We start from the raw sequence: 16,223 nt of genomic DNA, 5'->3' as shown, positions 1-16,223 counted from the left end.
ACCCCTCCCCCCTCAAGGAACACCTAAAGAGGGACAAGGGTAAGCCTGCCAAAAAAAAGGACTCCGACCTCAAGCATTCCTCTCATCCAGGTCATGTTTTCATTACCCCGACAAATTTACACAGTTGTTAGTGATGGCCTGGGATTCCTCCTAAAGCACAACCCACCAATAATAAACAGAGGCCAGCTGACACCCTCAGACACCTGCAAGCCTCCCTGACAGTGCAGGATTGTTCCCAGGCCGGCGAGCACCAAGAGGCCCTGCTTTCCACTCAAAGTGTTATCCATTCAAAAGGGTGCCACCATACCACCCTGACACACACGTCTGAGTCCTAAAAGAAATGCGTCATTGGTAAATCCTACCTGAGAAAACATCCTCATGAACCAGCCAGACCGGTGATAAAAGCTGGTCTATTTTTGTTCTCTTCATTTAATGCCACACTGCTCAAGAGTGGGTATACGAGAGTATCTGTTCAAGTGTGCTGTTCAGAGAGCTTTTGGGGCTTTCTTGTGTCTTCAAACTTTTTAGAAGATGCAGCACACTTCATGGATATTTTTCAGATGGATTGCAAAATTGCTGATTTTAATTTTTAATACAAAAATATATATATATATTTAGAGATACAGCAACATTACAAAAAGTTATGACTGATATGATAAGATGCTAATTATTTTCATTAAAATTGTACTATTTACACTACTGTTCAAGAGTTTGGAGTCAGTAAGATTTTTTTTACAGAAATTAACTTCTATTCAGCAGGGATACATTAAATTGATCAAAAGGGACAGTAAAGACGTTTATAATGTTACAAAAGATTTTTATTTCAAATAAATGCTGTACTGTTGAACTTTCTGTTCTGAATCCTGAAAAATGTACCATGGTTTCCACAGAAATAATTGAGTAGCACTACTATTTTTAACATTGAACATTAGAAATGTTACTTGATCAGCATAATATAATGATTTCTGAAGGACCGGGTGATACTGAAGACAGTGTTGTATACTATTTATCTAAATAAATTAAAAATAAAAGTAAAAACAATATTTTTTTTTAGTCAACTGAATTTCTTTTATAAAAATAAAAAAAAGACATTGATATTTAAATATCAATAATCAATATGGTATCAATATTGTTTATACATAATGTTGGGAGAATATTGGAAAAATGCACAAATACTTTCACCCCTTTTTAATTCATCCATAACTGACATAGTCTGTAATTAATGTTTGCTAATAAGAGGCTGCTCCTTCTATATCAGATACAGTAACAGTGGAAGGTACAACACCTGTTCTGTTAAACTACAGGAAACTGTTTTATCACTTGGCCTGTTGACTTATGAGGGCGAGAGGAAACCTTTCTACCATTGTATTACTGTGGGCTAGAGGGTTTTGATTCCTCTTCTGCAATCGAAAGATGATCTCCAATCCTTGTTCTGCCCACTGTAATTCCTCGCCTTTTCCTGATGATTTCTTTTCAAGACTGACGGGGGAGTGCAAAAGCCACAGATAAGGTAGCTGGATCAGCCCCTGGCCAGCTGCGAACCCGATAGCATCTGTTTAAAGCATCTAAAGGAGGAACGTTCCTTTTCAAGTCTTCACTGCTAGTTATCTCACTTTTATCCTGCACATGTAAGGGAAATCCACAGATGGCCAGGGATCTAATCATTGACAATGCTATCAAAAAAGGATGATTTCACAAAAGAATTGTGACTCTGTCTCTTGCTGTCTCTTAGAGGTAAACAGACAAGCCAAAACAAAGATCCTCTTCACAGCAGATGGGGTTGGGAGTTATTCTTTCATCATTACCATCCAGACAAAACAACTGCTGTCTGAACTGTGCGGTGTTTCTGTCCTCCATTCTGAAATGAACATCAGCAATCCTTTTTTTTTATTCATGGTATGGACTGTTACACAATTTTATTAAGGGTGTATTTGTAACAGAATCTTCCCTATTACAATGATTTATATCTCTCCTTTGTCTAGTTTCTCAGGATAGCATATTGCACTCCAGATTATTTATACAGTATGTCCTCCTGTTTTTCTTACAGTCCATCATTTTCATAAGGGACCGAAATTCTCATGGACAGGAAATATCTGGGTATATAGACTATTCCCACCGACTAAACTCCGAAGACTTTGAACCATATTTCAACGGAAAGAAAAGGTTTTTGCCAAAAACAACTGATTTAAGGTAAGCCTACTTATATTATGACCCATCCATGATGATTTCTGGTGACTATTGTTTTAATTGGTTGGCTACTGAACATCTCAAAGGTTAGATTTTCTCAGATGAATGTGCATAAAAGTAGTATCCATCTGATACCTGAAGCATTTGTCTTATATCCACTCCAAAAAATCTGTGCACGAAATATCATGAAAACACAAAATACTTCCTCTTCAAAATGGAGGAAGAGCAGGCATCTTTTTACCCTAGTCAGTGCATTAAACAGGGGGCGGGGTGTCTATATTATTGATCTTCATTTAGGTTTGGGGTCTTCCTCATACGCAGTAACGAGAATACCAAGGCTGCCTCACTGGGAAGTGTCTGGACCCCTCAAGGTTGTGTAGTGTGTGCTTACAAACACTGGAAAGGTCTCAGACATGATCTTGGGATGTTGACTCTTGGGATGTGAGCCAGGTTTAGCATGAACATCCAAACAATAAAATCTGATAAATGTGTGCAGAGAGGACCAGCCTGCCGCAACACATATTTTCTGCAAGGGGGCACCTCTTGCCAAAGCCCTGGAGGATGCAACCCCGCTGGTGGAATGAGCCCTAATTCCTAGAGGTGAAGCTTGACTGCGCCCCATAGGCTAGAGCAATGACATCTCCCAGTGTGACATTGTGTGCTTGGTGGCAGCCCTAGCATTCTGAATAGTCTGTACGTCATCAGCTGGAACCGCATCTCACAGTTGGTCCCCTTCAGGGGCCAAAACATGAAGGTTCCAAAGCTCAGGCCAGGGAGAAATATTGTCCCCTGGGGAGGGGGACATCGTCCAGGGCGAGCCGTCGAGGAGGGATATCATCTCAGAGAACCAAATTCTGGTCGGCCAATGAGTTGCTATCAATAAGAGGAAAAACCTTGTTGATGGACCTTGGCCAGGACTCCTGGGAGCAGAGTGATCGGTGGAAATGCATACAGACATAGCCTGGGCTACATATGCACCATGGCGTCCAGACCCAGGGGGGCTCGGTGACACAGAGAAAAGTAGAGGGGACATCTCCTAGGAGGTGAAGAGGTCCACCTCTGCTTTGTAAAATATTTCCCAAATCTGTTTGACTACCTCGGGCTGGAGTTTCCATTCCCCATGTGTCACAGCCTGTCTGGATAGTAAGTCTGCTCCCACATTCAAATGCCCAGGGATGTAAATTGCCCTGAGGGACAGGAACTTGTCCTAAACCCAAAGCAAAACCTGCTGCGCTAGCCTGTTCAGACGGCATGAACGCAGTCCACCCTGGTGATTTATGGAGGCAACTAATGTAGTGTTGTCCACCCGCACTAGGACATGGTAGCCCCTTAATTGCTGGAGAAAGTACTTCAGGGCCAGAAATACAGCCATCAATTCGAGGCAATTGATGTGCCAATCGAGGTGATGACCTCTCCAGATCCCTTGGGCTGGACGGCTATCTAAGACCGCACCCCAGCCTGTACGGGATGCGTCTGTCGTTAGCATCTTGCAATGACAACAGGCACCTAGAGTGGGACCCAAGGTGAGGAACCGGGGTCTGAGCCAACTGAAACGGTCTCATGTGCAGAAGGCCTAAAGGTATCACCGTGGATGCAGCTGCCATAAGACCTAGAATTCTTTGAAAGTGATGGAAAGTAATTTCCTGACCTAGCCTGATATTGCTCAGGGTGTTTAAGATGGACTCGATGTATTAAGTGGTTGAATGGGACTAACCCTAACCCTAACCCTAACTCCCATACAACCCCTAAATACCCTGTCCTCTGGGCAGGAGTGAGAATGCTTTCTTTGACGTTGAATATCAACCCCAGAGATACAAGATGAACGAGGACGACATCCAGGTGTCGAAGCGCAAGCTCTTGAGACTGGGCCAAGATCTATGTGATTTGAAATGCTGATGCCCAGGAGTCGCTGCGGAGCCAGAGCTGCATTTATGCATTTTGTGTATGTGCGGGGTGACAAGGCTAGGCGAATGGGTGAAGATATTGGTAAGATTCGCCCCCGAAAGTGAGCCTTGGGAACTTCCTGTGTTGTGGCAGAATTTTTATATGAAAATATGCATCATTGAGATTGACTGTGACAAACCAATCTTTGTGTTGGATCTGAGACACAATCGTCTTGATCGTTAACATCTTGAACTTGTATGTTCTCAGAAAATGGCTTAAACCATGAAGATCTAAAATCGAACACAACTCCCTATCTTTTTTGGGAACAATGAACACATACACATTTTCATAAAACAGGAAATATAAAACACTGCTCCCCAAATAAATATTAATAAAATACTGTGATGAAAGACTGTCTATGTTGATAACTAAACGCAATACTTCAAAATTGTACCGCAAAACATCAAAAGCTGGTATATCCAGTATGCAAGTATAGCCAAGCATGTTTGTGTTTGTAAATCCACATCCTAACTGCCAGAGCACATTATCTAATCAAAGTAAGTAAAGGAAGTACACTACAGCATAAGCGTTCTCATTTCCTGTGTACTCTCAGCCCCATCTCTCTTTCTCCATCTCTCCATCTGTGTTTTCTCTTTCCTCCACCATCCTTCTCACGGGACAGGCAGTGCTTGTGGTTGCCACTAAGATGGAGCAGATGCTGTGTTCTTCCCGTACAGATGCATGAATCCACACTACAGCTGACAGACTTTGACTGCCTCACAAAAAAATAAAGAGTACAAAAGTCATGGCTATACCAGCTGAGGACAATCACATTCTTGTCAATGTAGAGAATTTTAAAAAGTGAAATTAAATGTTTTAAAATAGTGCTGTAATGCTTGTATTTTCTATCTGTGCATGTGTTCATGTGCATTCTGTGACAGACAGACAGACAGACAGACAGGCAGGCAGGCAGCTGATAGATAGATAGATAGATAGATAGATAGATAGATAGATAGATAGATAGATAGATAGATAGATAGATAGATAGATAGATAGATAGATAGATAGATAGATAGATAGATAGATAGATAGATAGATAGATAGATAGATAGATAGATAGATAGATAGATAGATAGATAGATAGATAGATAGGACATTTGTTTAGAAAAGACATGCTGCTTTCTTTGTTTATATTGACTCAGAGCGGCACATTTACGGATTTCTCACTAATTCTAGTTTACAAATCGGACTATTCGCTTTCTCATTGATCCATAGAGTTACAGCTCATGGATTTTTAAAACATTTTTAAAGCACTCCATCAAGTTTTGGTTTGGTAACCATGGAGCACTGCCGTACACAAACATCCTTTTCTCTCTAAATGTTTTATAGTGTAATGGTAAAGACAGAGACATTAACAGAATGATAATTGTTTCCACAAAGCCCAGGTTTTTCGCACATTGGTAAGTTAGTGTGGGGTGCCAGCTGCACTATGAATATCGAGAGTTTCACGTTACCTGGTGATATGTCTGTAGGGACAATATGGGACCAAAATTGCCAAAGAACATGTCCAAATGAAACGCGTTGCTGCACTCATGCCTTTTCAATCACAAAACAAATAGACCAAATGCTCAGAGAGCCCAGCCGGTCTTCCCACTTCCTGTGACTCGAAAATTGAAAGGCTCTGGAGCATTTTTCTGCCCATCTTTTCATGTTCTCTGTTAAAATATCTCACATCTGTCCTGTTTCTTCGACCAAAAGTAAGTGGTTGACCATTGCATAAAAGTGGTCAACCCAAAAATGCTAATTGCTATATGGCGTTTCAGTATAAATAGACGCAGAAAATGCTGTCAAACCTTATTTTAAAAAGGAGGAAGTGAATATGCATCCTTGCTTATAAGTCCTTTACAAAGTTTTGCATTTTGTATATGCTACAAAGCATATGGAGAGAAGAAAAGTGAAGACTTTCCATTTTTTGTGAAGAGAAATCCATGTAGGCCTAGAAAGTTCAATCCAAAAAGCTAACAGAATAAGGGCTAAACTTGTCATTTCATGCATCACTGTATTTCTCCACAGAATTTGTCTCTTTGTGTGGGTCTCCTATGTTTACCGTGACGGCAGTCACTCTGATGGCAACCGAAGGAAGTCTTTCCTGTGATGCAAAATGGCAAGCGGAGACCCTGCGAGGATGTTTGATTCAGACCATTACATTTTATTTATGTCTTATTAGCCAGTCTTTTCATTTCAAGCACAATTTTGTTTGCTTTGGTGACCAGCACCATGGTTTCTGGTCACCTTGACAGGAATGAATGGCGGACAGGGAAGTTTGAGGTGTCTTTCCATCATGCGTTCTCTCTCTTACACACAGAGCCATGTGTAATAAATTATTATAAACTGGAGATATTTCAAGATTGTACAGCCATAGGATGGGCCTACTGAGCACTGGATAAATGGACTTTAATCGTGTCCTTTTTTGGGTGTGTAAAGAAGAGCTGATCCAGGGCTAGAGTTGCAGGGATACCAACAACTGTCTTCCTGTGTTTTTAAAGACTCAGAACGTATTTTCAGTTCTATAAATACTTAACACCACAATGACATTAATCATGTCATGCAAATATCCAAGTGTCTTTATACTGAACTACTGGTTGCTACCGAACCAAATCATCCCTAGCTTGAAATCAACCAATTGAGGATCATCTCAATGTTTTTTTTTTTTTTGCATATAGTATTATTCAATGATTTATGTCCTTGAGGTTAAGGTCATACACATTTTACAGATGCTGTTTATAAGAAGTTATTGACTGTTAAGTAACATTGCAGCAATACAAAATATATAGAGCACTGGCTGACGTCCACAGTGTTATCACAACGGAGAATAAAATGCTCTTGCATTCATGTGCCTCTCCCTCGGATTTATAAAGAGCCTCTCCCCAAAGTCCAGCTTTGTTCTTGGACCACAAACTACTGCTTGGGAAAAGCTGAGGTCCATTGGAGCAACCCTAACTGCCTCAGAGTGTGACATTTAGATTTCTTTTTCTGCGAAGCAGCTGTCTCCCAGCAGTTGAGCTTATTATGAGAACCGCTAACACAGGCCAGACAGTCTCTTTTTTCATTATTGCTCATTGCATGCATTAATTACATTTTAGATCTATTCTCACTGCCATTTTGAGTGGCCTGCTGGTTCTCAATCTTTACATTGATCAGTGTAGACAGAGGAATTTTTGGTTGTAGCTTTGAGAAAGTTTCCCTTTAGGAATGTCTTGATGTTTAGTAGAAGCTCAAGTGTGAATGCAGATTTTTTGAAACTGGACATCTATCCTTGAACATATTCAAATAAATGTCCCAGAGTCTCTGTAATTAGTCAGAGGGAAACTGATACGTCAGTAAAACGTCTGTCCAACAAGCATGCCAATGGCTAAAAAAGTAAAATGGCTAACGTTCAAAGTAACAAGCCTTCCCTTTAAGAATGTCTCATGGAAAATTGGAGAAAATATTTTTTTCATATATATATATATATATATATATATCTTATCATTGTCTACATTTACAATACATGCATGCACCTGCATTTCTGACAGTTCCTGACACCAAAATGCATTATGTCCTGTGATTTGTGCTTAAACTTTGCCTTTAGAGTTCGGCTTAGAAGGCATAGCCCCTACAGTTAAAACTAATAATGAATTGTTTCAATTTTTTATTATTGAAGATGTTCTGCAGCCATAGATTGCTTTCAGTCGTTGGACATTTTTAGAAAGGTGTAAAAAGATTATCTCAATTACATACACTCTCAATTACATGCCTCTATAAATGCTATTATAAATCAATTCTGAATATCAAGAGCATGATTATTCTCCTGTCTTTCACTTGCATCATTTAGTAGAACAAGAATGGAGAAACAAAATTAATGCAATTGGCTAACAAGCTCTTTAAAAGAAAGAGAACCTGGCTTTCTAAGTGCACGTTTTATCAAACTGGGAACACATTTTATTTGATCTTCTTATGAATAGCACATGACACGTCCTGACATTTTGTCAGGTGAACTTTGTAGTTTATATTTTTCACTATATTCACCAAAGCCATGTATCTATACCGCAGTGTTTTTCTGTCAAAACTTTTAAGGCATGCATTTTAATATCTTGAAACTATTCTAAGCATATTAACCCTACTTTTTTCAGCTTCTACAACTGGGGAACGCAGGTGGCCAAACATAATGCCAGCTCGAACTATGAGGTAATCACAGAGAATCCAAGCGGTCTGCTCTTCCAGTGCAAGAGCAACGCGAAAATCTTGAATGTTGACCCAGAGGTGAGCATGTTTGATTTGAGCAGAAACCGAGAGTGCTGACCTCTCTCAGTCATGTTTTAGCTCTCATTTAACATCCATGAGTAAATAAACACCTGAACTATGTTAAACGGAGTATTGGTTCAATGAATAACTCAAGACTGAAGACTTAAACAGGAACTAGGGGTGTAACGATACCCCCATGTCACGATTCGATAAATATCACGATACTGAACTCACGATACAATATTATTGCGATACACCAAGACATATAGCCAAAGGTTAACAAAAAAATTACTGTTGATTTAAAATGCTAAATGTGATATTACATTTTGGGTGGAAATGAATAGGCTTGGACTTGGTACTGGTAAGACAATGCACAGGACAGTGGTGACACCAGAATAAATATATTAAGGATTCTGAAGCTGAAAATACAGAATTATTTTAGATGAATATTCTTGCACTCTGTCGCTGACTGGATATATTTAAAAAATAACGTAGGCCACTTTGTAGACCTACAAATATTCCCCCATTGTAATATTATACATTTTATTCAACATTTTATAGTAGTTTACTGTAATACTGTACTACTGACACTAAAACTCCTCACATAATAACTATTCCCAATAATTATAGTCATTATCCACAATACATATTGTTGCATATTTGTATTGCGATATATTGTTACACCCCTAACAGGAACATTGTATTTTCTCTGTACTACTGTTAGATGCAGTGTCTAATCAGTTGATGAGGTTCATTAAAACAAATGTATACACTCTATGCACACATAAAAGCATAACAGCAATGTTCTAGAGTCATCCCATTTTAAATTCTCTGTGAAACCCTTTCGTGATATCAAATAGCATCCGTGTGAAGTGGAGAGATTGTATTGTTGCACCTGGGTAGCATTTTTGTTCCAATCTCTCGAAATATCCATTGGAGTGGGTTAGAACGAACCGCGAAACTCAGTTCTGGAACCTGTGCCACAATTTTTTTTGCCTGTGTGCCCAGGAGCTATGAGTGCATGCTATTTTAGAAAAGAGGCAACGCTGCAGACCGGCCTCTTTGAACACAAACTCGCCCAGGCTGCCTCGTTGAGGGCGAGATGGCAGAGTCGAGTATTGCCTGTGGTCGAGCACACCCCAACCAGGCCGGCTATTAAAAACGAGGGGAGGCTAAGGAACCCAGACACTAAAACCGCCTGTGCACCCAGAATTCAACCTCAGGCCCCCACCAGGCATGACCTCATTGCCCATGTGGATGCATTCCTTCATACAAACTGGTGGAACCATGGCATATTAAACCCTAGATTTGATTTGTTTGTTTGTTTGTTTTTTTTATCGCCCTGTTAGATAAAGCCAATGTTGTGAACATTTCAAAATTTTAAACCCAAATTCTTCTTTGGGTTGTGTTCGCTTCTGATGGAAATATGTTGGTTATCCCTCCAAAGTAGCTGTTGGTGGTTTAGTTTGATAACCAATCCTTATAAATCAACAGCTAATGCTTTTCTTTTGCTTTATTTCATTTTCGGGGGGAATGTTCAGCATATGTTTGCATTTATCCTGGCTCTAAACAAAATTGATATGTTAGCCCAGACAAGTTTGATGTACAGTAAATACATAGAATGAATGTAAACCTAAATCTTCTGACACAGTTACTCTTTAATAATGGATCCCAGCTGGCTTAAGATCTTATTTATTCTTGGTGGAGGCACCCTATGGAGTCCATATATTAAAGTCACACCCAGACTGATGTTTAAGCATCAAATCACACTTGTACTAAGATATGTTTTTTCTTCTTCTCAACTTTAGTAATAGAAATAGAAATTCTGTGCTTTGGGGTCTTGTGAAAATACACAGTATACACTGTATATATTAATTGAATATAATTAAATGGGTAACACAATGTCTGTAAAAGATGAGTGTTGAAATAACTTTAATTGTTGAAAATGTATTCCTCAAAGTAGTTTGGCAACCATTTAAACGTACTATGGTGGATCCGTGGTCTTCTACTGAAATAAATTTGAACTGACATAGCAATTCAACATATAAAATGGTTCAAATTTCAATTGCTTAATTTCACATGCTTAAAACGAATCAGTTTAATCCTAATTACAATTTCTTTAACCCAACAGGCAATACCTGGTGATTGCTTCATCCGAATTCCAGTCCAATCTGACCTATATGTGCATGTTGTCATTTATGACGAAGTTACCAAAAAAGCAGCGACCAGTTCCAGTGCAACACTCTCCAATTAAATGTTTTTTTTATTTATTATTATTAAAATATAAGCTTGGAGCCTCTAATTTCATCTACATATAAACAGTTTTACTCTGTATGTATTTCATAATCATTTTGACTTCATATTGTGTACAACATCTGGATGTGTAGAATAGTAGTTTTGATCTTTGGGGCCACCAGACAGATTAAAGAAAAACAAAAAAACAATCTTCCTATTGATACACTGACTTTTTCATTATATAAAATATTTAAAGTAATTGTTTAGACAACAATGTTTGGATAAAAATTTACTTATTTATTTTGTGTCATTGTTTTTTGTATTTCTATTTACCACTGTTGCCATTATCATCTGCAATCACACGCTTGAGGCACTTAGTGACTTGGCTTTCAGAGAATGTCTGATGCTGTAGTCACTTACTTGGGAACCTGAGCTTTGTATTGTAGTCTTATCTAAAACAACTCCTCTGTTTGTCTGAACAAATCATAGATAACGCCCTTTAGAAACATGGGGGTTCTTTCATGTCCTCTCAACTGCTTGTAGCTTCATTTTGACTGAAAGCTGCCAAACACTCAATGAAATAGACAAGGACACCCATTCCACATGATTTCAGATCCTAAGATACTGCAGAAAGTTCCGGAGATATCCATCAGTCAATAATCCTGTCTTTGAGAATTTACAAAAAGGAGTCAACAAGACATTACTAGGTTGATGGTTCATGGTACTTGTTGGTGCCATTGTGGTACTTGAATTGTGAGTTTACTCTTTTTATTGGCTAAAACTTCATAAAGGGCTAATTAACAAATAGGAACGTCACACTACTAAGTTAAACAAAAAGTTAAGAACTTTTATTTCCCTTAATTCATGCTAGAATGAATATATGCAGAGACAAACAAGTCTAGAGTAACTTTGAGTGACTGAAGCCCTACAAATGTACTGCTTAGATTTCTTGGTTTGTTTTTTTAGCAATACAATAACGATGAAATGTTTGGGGTCAATATGATTTTTGAAAAATATTCATATTATGAAATATTATAAAAATGTATAATAACTGTTTTCTATTTCAGTATATTTTAAAAGGTAATTTATTCCTGTGATGGCAAAGCTGAATTTTCAGCATCATTACTCCAGTCTTCAGTGTCACATGATCCTTCAGAAATCATTCTAATATGATCTGATTTGGTGCTCAAGAAACATTTATTATTATTGTCATTGTTGAAAACAGTTGTGCTTCTTAATATTTTGTATACTTTTTATGATGAAGAGGACGTTCATTTATTTGATATAGTAATATTTTGTAACATTATAAATTTGTTAACTTGATCGATATCCTGAATAAAACTATTAATTTCTTTAAACAAAAATCTAAATATTTAGCAGTAGAGTATATATCAATGTTCAATTCATAACCTTTTAAAGTTTGTAACTCTATATTTTAGTTTAGAAAGAAATGAACGATACAGGATTATAAGCTACTGATAACACTGTCTCTCACATATCTGCAATATGGGTTGTTATAGCACAATCAATCTCTTTGTGTGTGTGTGTGTGTGTGTGTGTGTGTGTGTGTGTGTGTGTGTGTGTGTGTGTGTGTGTGTGTGTGTGTGTGTGTGTGTGTGTGTGTGTGTGTGTGTGTGTGTGTGTGTGTGTGTGTGTGTGTGTGTGTGTGTGTGTGTGTGTGTGTGTGTGTGTGTGTGTGTGTGTGTGTGTGTGTGTATGTATATATATATATATATATATATATATATATATACAGTGGGGAGAGCAAGTATTTGATATACTGCCGATTTAGCAGGTTTTCCTACTTACAAAGCATGTAGAAGTCTGTAATTTTTATCATAGGTACTCTTCAACTGTGAGTGACGGAATCTAAAACAAAAATCCAGAAAATCACATTGTATGATTTTTAAGTAATTAATTTGCATTTTATTGCATGGCATAAGTATTTGATACATCAGAAAAGCAGAACTTAATATTTGGTACAGAAACCTTTTTTTGCAATTACAGAGATCATACGTTTCCTGTAGTTCTTGACCAGGTTTGCACACACTGCAGCAGGGATTTTGGCCCACTCCTCCATACAGACCATCTCCAGATCCTTCAGGTTTCGGGGCGCTGTCGCTGAGCAATACGGACTTTCAGCTCCCTCCAAAGATTTTCTATTGGGTACAGGTCTGGAGACTGGCTAGGCCACTCCATGACCTTGAGATGCTTTTTACGGAGCCACTCCTTAGTTGCCCTGGCTGTGTGTTTCGGGTCGTTGTCATGCTGGAAGACCCAGCCATGACCCATCTTCAATGCAAGGGAAAGAGGTTGTTGGCCAAGATCTCGTGATACATGGCCCCATCCATCCTCCCCTCAATACGGTGCAGTCGTCCTGTCCCCTTTGCAGAAAAGCATCCCCAAAGAATGATGTTTCCACCTCCATGCTTCACGGTTGGGGTGGTGTTCTTGGGGTTGTACTCGTCCTTCTTCTTCCTCCAAACACGGCGAGTGGAGTTTAGACCAAAAAGCTCTATTTTTGTCTCATCAGACCATGTGACCTTCTCCCATTCCTCCTCTGGATCATCCAGATGGTCATTGGCAAACTTGGCTTGAGCAGAGGGACCTTGCGTGCGCTGCAGGATTTTAATCCATGACGGCGTAGTGTGTTACTAATGGTTTTCTTTGAGACTGTGGTCCCAGCTCTCTTCAGGTCATTGACCAGGTCCTGCCGTGTAGTTCTGGGCTGATCCCTCACCTTCCTCATGATCATTGATGCCCCACGAGGTGAGATCGTGCATGGTGCCCCAGACCGAGGGAGATTGAACTTCTTCCATTTTCTAATAATTGCGCCAACAGTTGTTGCCTTCTCACCAAGCTGCTTGCCTATTGTCCTGTAGCCCATCCCAGCCTTGTGCAGGTCTACAATTTTATCCCTGATGTCCTTACACAGCTCTCTGGTCTTGGCCATTGTGGAGAGGTTGGAGTCTGTTTGATTGAGTGTGTGGACAGGTGTCTTTTATACAGGTAACGAGTTCAAACAGGTGCAGTTAATACATGTAATGAGTGGAGAACAGGAGTGCTTCTTAAAGAAAAACTAACAGGTCTGTGAGAGCCGGAATTCTTATTGGTTGGTAGGTGATCAAATACTTATGTCGTGCAATAAAATGCAAATTAATTATTTAAAAATCATACAATGTGATTTTCTGGATTTTTGTTTTAGATTAAGTCTCTCACAGTTGAAGTGTACCTATGATACAAAATTACAGACTTCTACATGCTTTGTAAGTAGGAAAACCTGCAAAATCGGCAGCGTATCAAATACTTGTTCTCCCCAATGTATATGTATATATATACACTCACCTAAAGGATTATTAGGAACACCATACTAATACTGTGTTTGACCCCCTTTTGCCTTCAGAATTGCCTTAATTCTACGTGGCATTCATTCAACAAGGTGCTGAAAGGATTCTCCAGAAATGTTGGCCCATATTGGTAGGATAGCATCTTGCAGTTGATGGAGATTTGTGGGATGCACATCCAGGACACGAAGCTCCCGTTCCACCACATCCCAAAGATGCTCTATTGGGTTGAGATCTGGTGACTGTGGGGTCCATTTTAGTACAGTGAACTCATTGTCATGTTCAAGAAACCAATTTGAAATGATTCAAGCTTTGTAACATGGTGCATTATCCTGCTGGAAGTAGCCATCAGAGGATGGGTACATGGTGGTCATAAAGGGATGGACATGGTCAGAAACAATGCTCAGGTAGGCCATGGCATTTAAACGATGCCCAATTGGCACTAAGGGGCCTAAAGTGTGCCAAGAAAACATCCCCCACACCATTACACCACCATCACCAGCCTGCACAGTGGTAACAAGTCATGATGGATCCATGTTCTCATTCTGTTTACGCCAAATTTTGACTCTACCATTTGAATGTCTCAACAGAAATCGAGACTCATCAGACCAGGAAACATTTTTCCAGTCTTCAACTGTCCAATTTTGGTGAGCTTGTGCAAATTGTAGCCTCTTTTTCCTATTTGTAGTGGAGATGAGTGGTACCCGGTGGGGTCTTCTGCTGTTGTAGCCCATCCGCCTCAAGGTTGTGCGTGTTGTGGCTTCACAAATGCTTTGCTGCATACCTCGGTTGTAACGAGTGATTATTTCAGTCAAAGTTGCTCTTCTATCAGCTTGAATCAGTCGGCCCATTCTCCTCTGACCTCTAGCATCAACAAGGCATTTTCGCCCACAGGACTGCCGCATACTGGATGTTTTTCCCTTTTCACACCATTCTATGTAAACCCTACAAATGGTTGTGTGTGAAAATCCCAGTAACTGAGCAGATTGTGAAATACTCAGACCGGCCCGTCTGGCACCAACAACCATGCCATGCTCAAAAATGCTTAAATCAGACATTCAGTTTGGAGTTCATGAGATTGTTTGACCAGGACCACACCCCTACATGCATTGAAGCAACTGCCATGTGATTGGTTGATTAGTTGCATTAATGAGAAATTGAACAGGTGTTCCTAATAATCCTTTAGGTGAGTGAGTATGTATATATATATATATATATATATATATATATATATATATATATATATATATATATATATATATATATATATATATATATATATATATATATATATATATATATATATATATATATATATATGATTTAATCACCAGGATGAGGGCTCAAGAAGTGGGTGGTGATTCACCCACATTCATAACTGTTTAACTTAACAGGCCACAGTCCTTATTCATGTGGTGGAGTGGCAGTGTGATGAAACTGCCCACTTCAGTCCCTCACAACGGCACAGCTCATTCATACACCTACAAATCAACATAGCAGATGTGCTTGTGAAAATCTGTGTTCTTATCCTAAAGTGGACTACAGTTTAGTGGGAAATAAAACATGATAAATATAGGTTATTGACGGCAGACCACATATTTTCTCACTATGCAGCAATTACACCTCGGACAGATCTGACAAAACCATATCTTGAAAATAAGTCAACTAGCATCAGATGTCTGGGGTGGGAGTCAATCACTTCCTCCTCAATGATCCTGAAAGAGAGACCGTGACAGAGGATATTGAAGCCGTGCACGCGGGTCTGGTGTGCGGAGGGGACGCGGTGCAGCATCCGGATCAGACTCTGCTGTGCAGGATGTGTCTGCTCATCGCCATTGAGCTCAACTAAATGGGACAGAGAGCCTTTAATGCTCCCCATAAGCCATTTCATTCAGCGCGTCAACCCAGACACACAGCTTTGCTGAGAGACGTTTCACGGACCTCACTATCGAGCATTACAACACAGATCCACATGACTCACCCAATCGCTCAGAGACAGCTGCGAGTATGTATGGTGTACGATGAAGACGTAGCTAAAAGTCGGCCGGGTTTGTTTTGATGCCATACGCGTGTTTAGCCTACTGTTTACTATAAACGAGGCATTTTTCACGTGCTGTATTTTTAGAGGCTAGAGCCACCCATCGCTTATTCTTTCTTTCTCTTTAAAATACATATACTTCCCTCTTCTATTATTCTCTTAGTGAAGAACAATATATCCGACTGTATCGGGACGTATCATCAATAAATCAGTTGATAAGTTTCCCACAACCGGTCTTGAGTCAGACACAA

The 16,223-nt window shown here is 39.5% G+C and overlaps 1 protein-coding gene across 1 annotated transcript in view; it reads left to right on the top strand.

Moving 5' to 3' along the window:
* Nucleotides 1–10,609, top strand: part of cfap299 (cilia and flagella associated protein 299) — a gene marked incomplete at both ends in the record, with an annotated part of 94,989 nt that extends 84,380 nt beyond the window's left edge. Inside the window, 3 exons of the mRNA XM_079814439.1 lie at nt 2,048–2,190; nt 8,244–8,373; nt 10,487–10,609. Of these exons, the coding sequence (XP_079670565.1) occupies nt 2,048–2,190; nt 8,244–8,373; nt 10,487–10,609 (396 nt within the window). The remainder of the gene's footprint in view (nt 1–2,047; nt 2,191–8,243; nt 8,374–10,486) is intronic.
* Nucleotides 10,610–16,223: the final 5,614 nt, after the last annotated feature.

The sequence above is a fragment of the Gobio gobio genome (genome assembly GCF_949357685.1).
Source record: "Gobio gobio genome assembly, chromosome: 4".
Classification (NCBI taxonomy): Eukaryota; Metazoa; Chordata; class Actinopteri; order Cypriniformes; family Gobionidae; genus Gobio; species Gobio gobio.
Note: the sequence above shows the minus strand (reverse complement) of the source record. Positions and strands in the feature narration are given on the sequence as shown.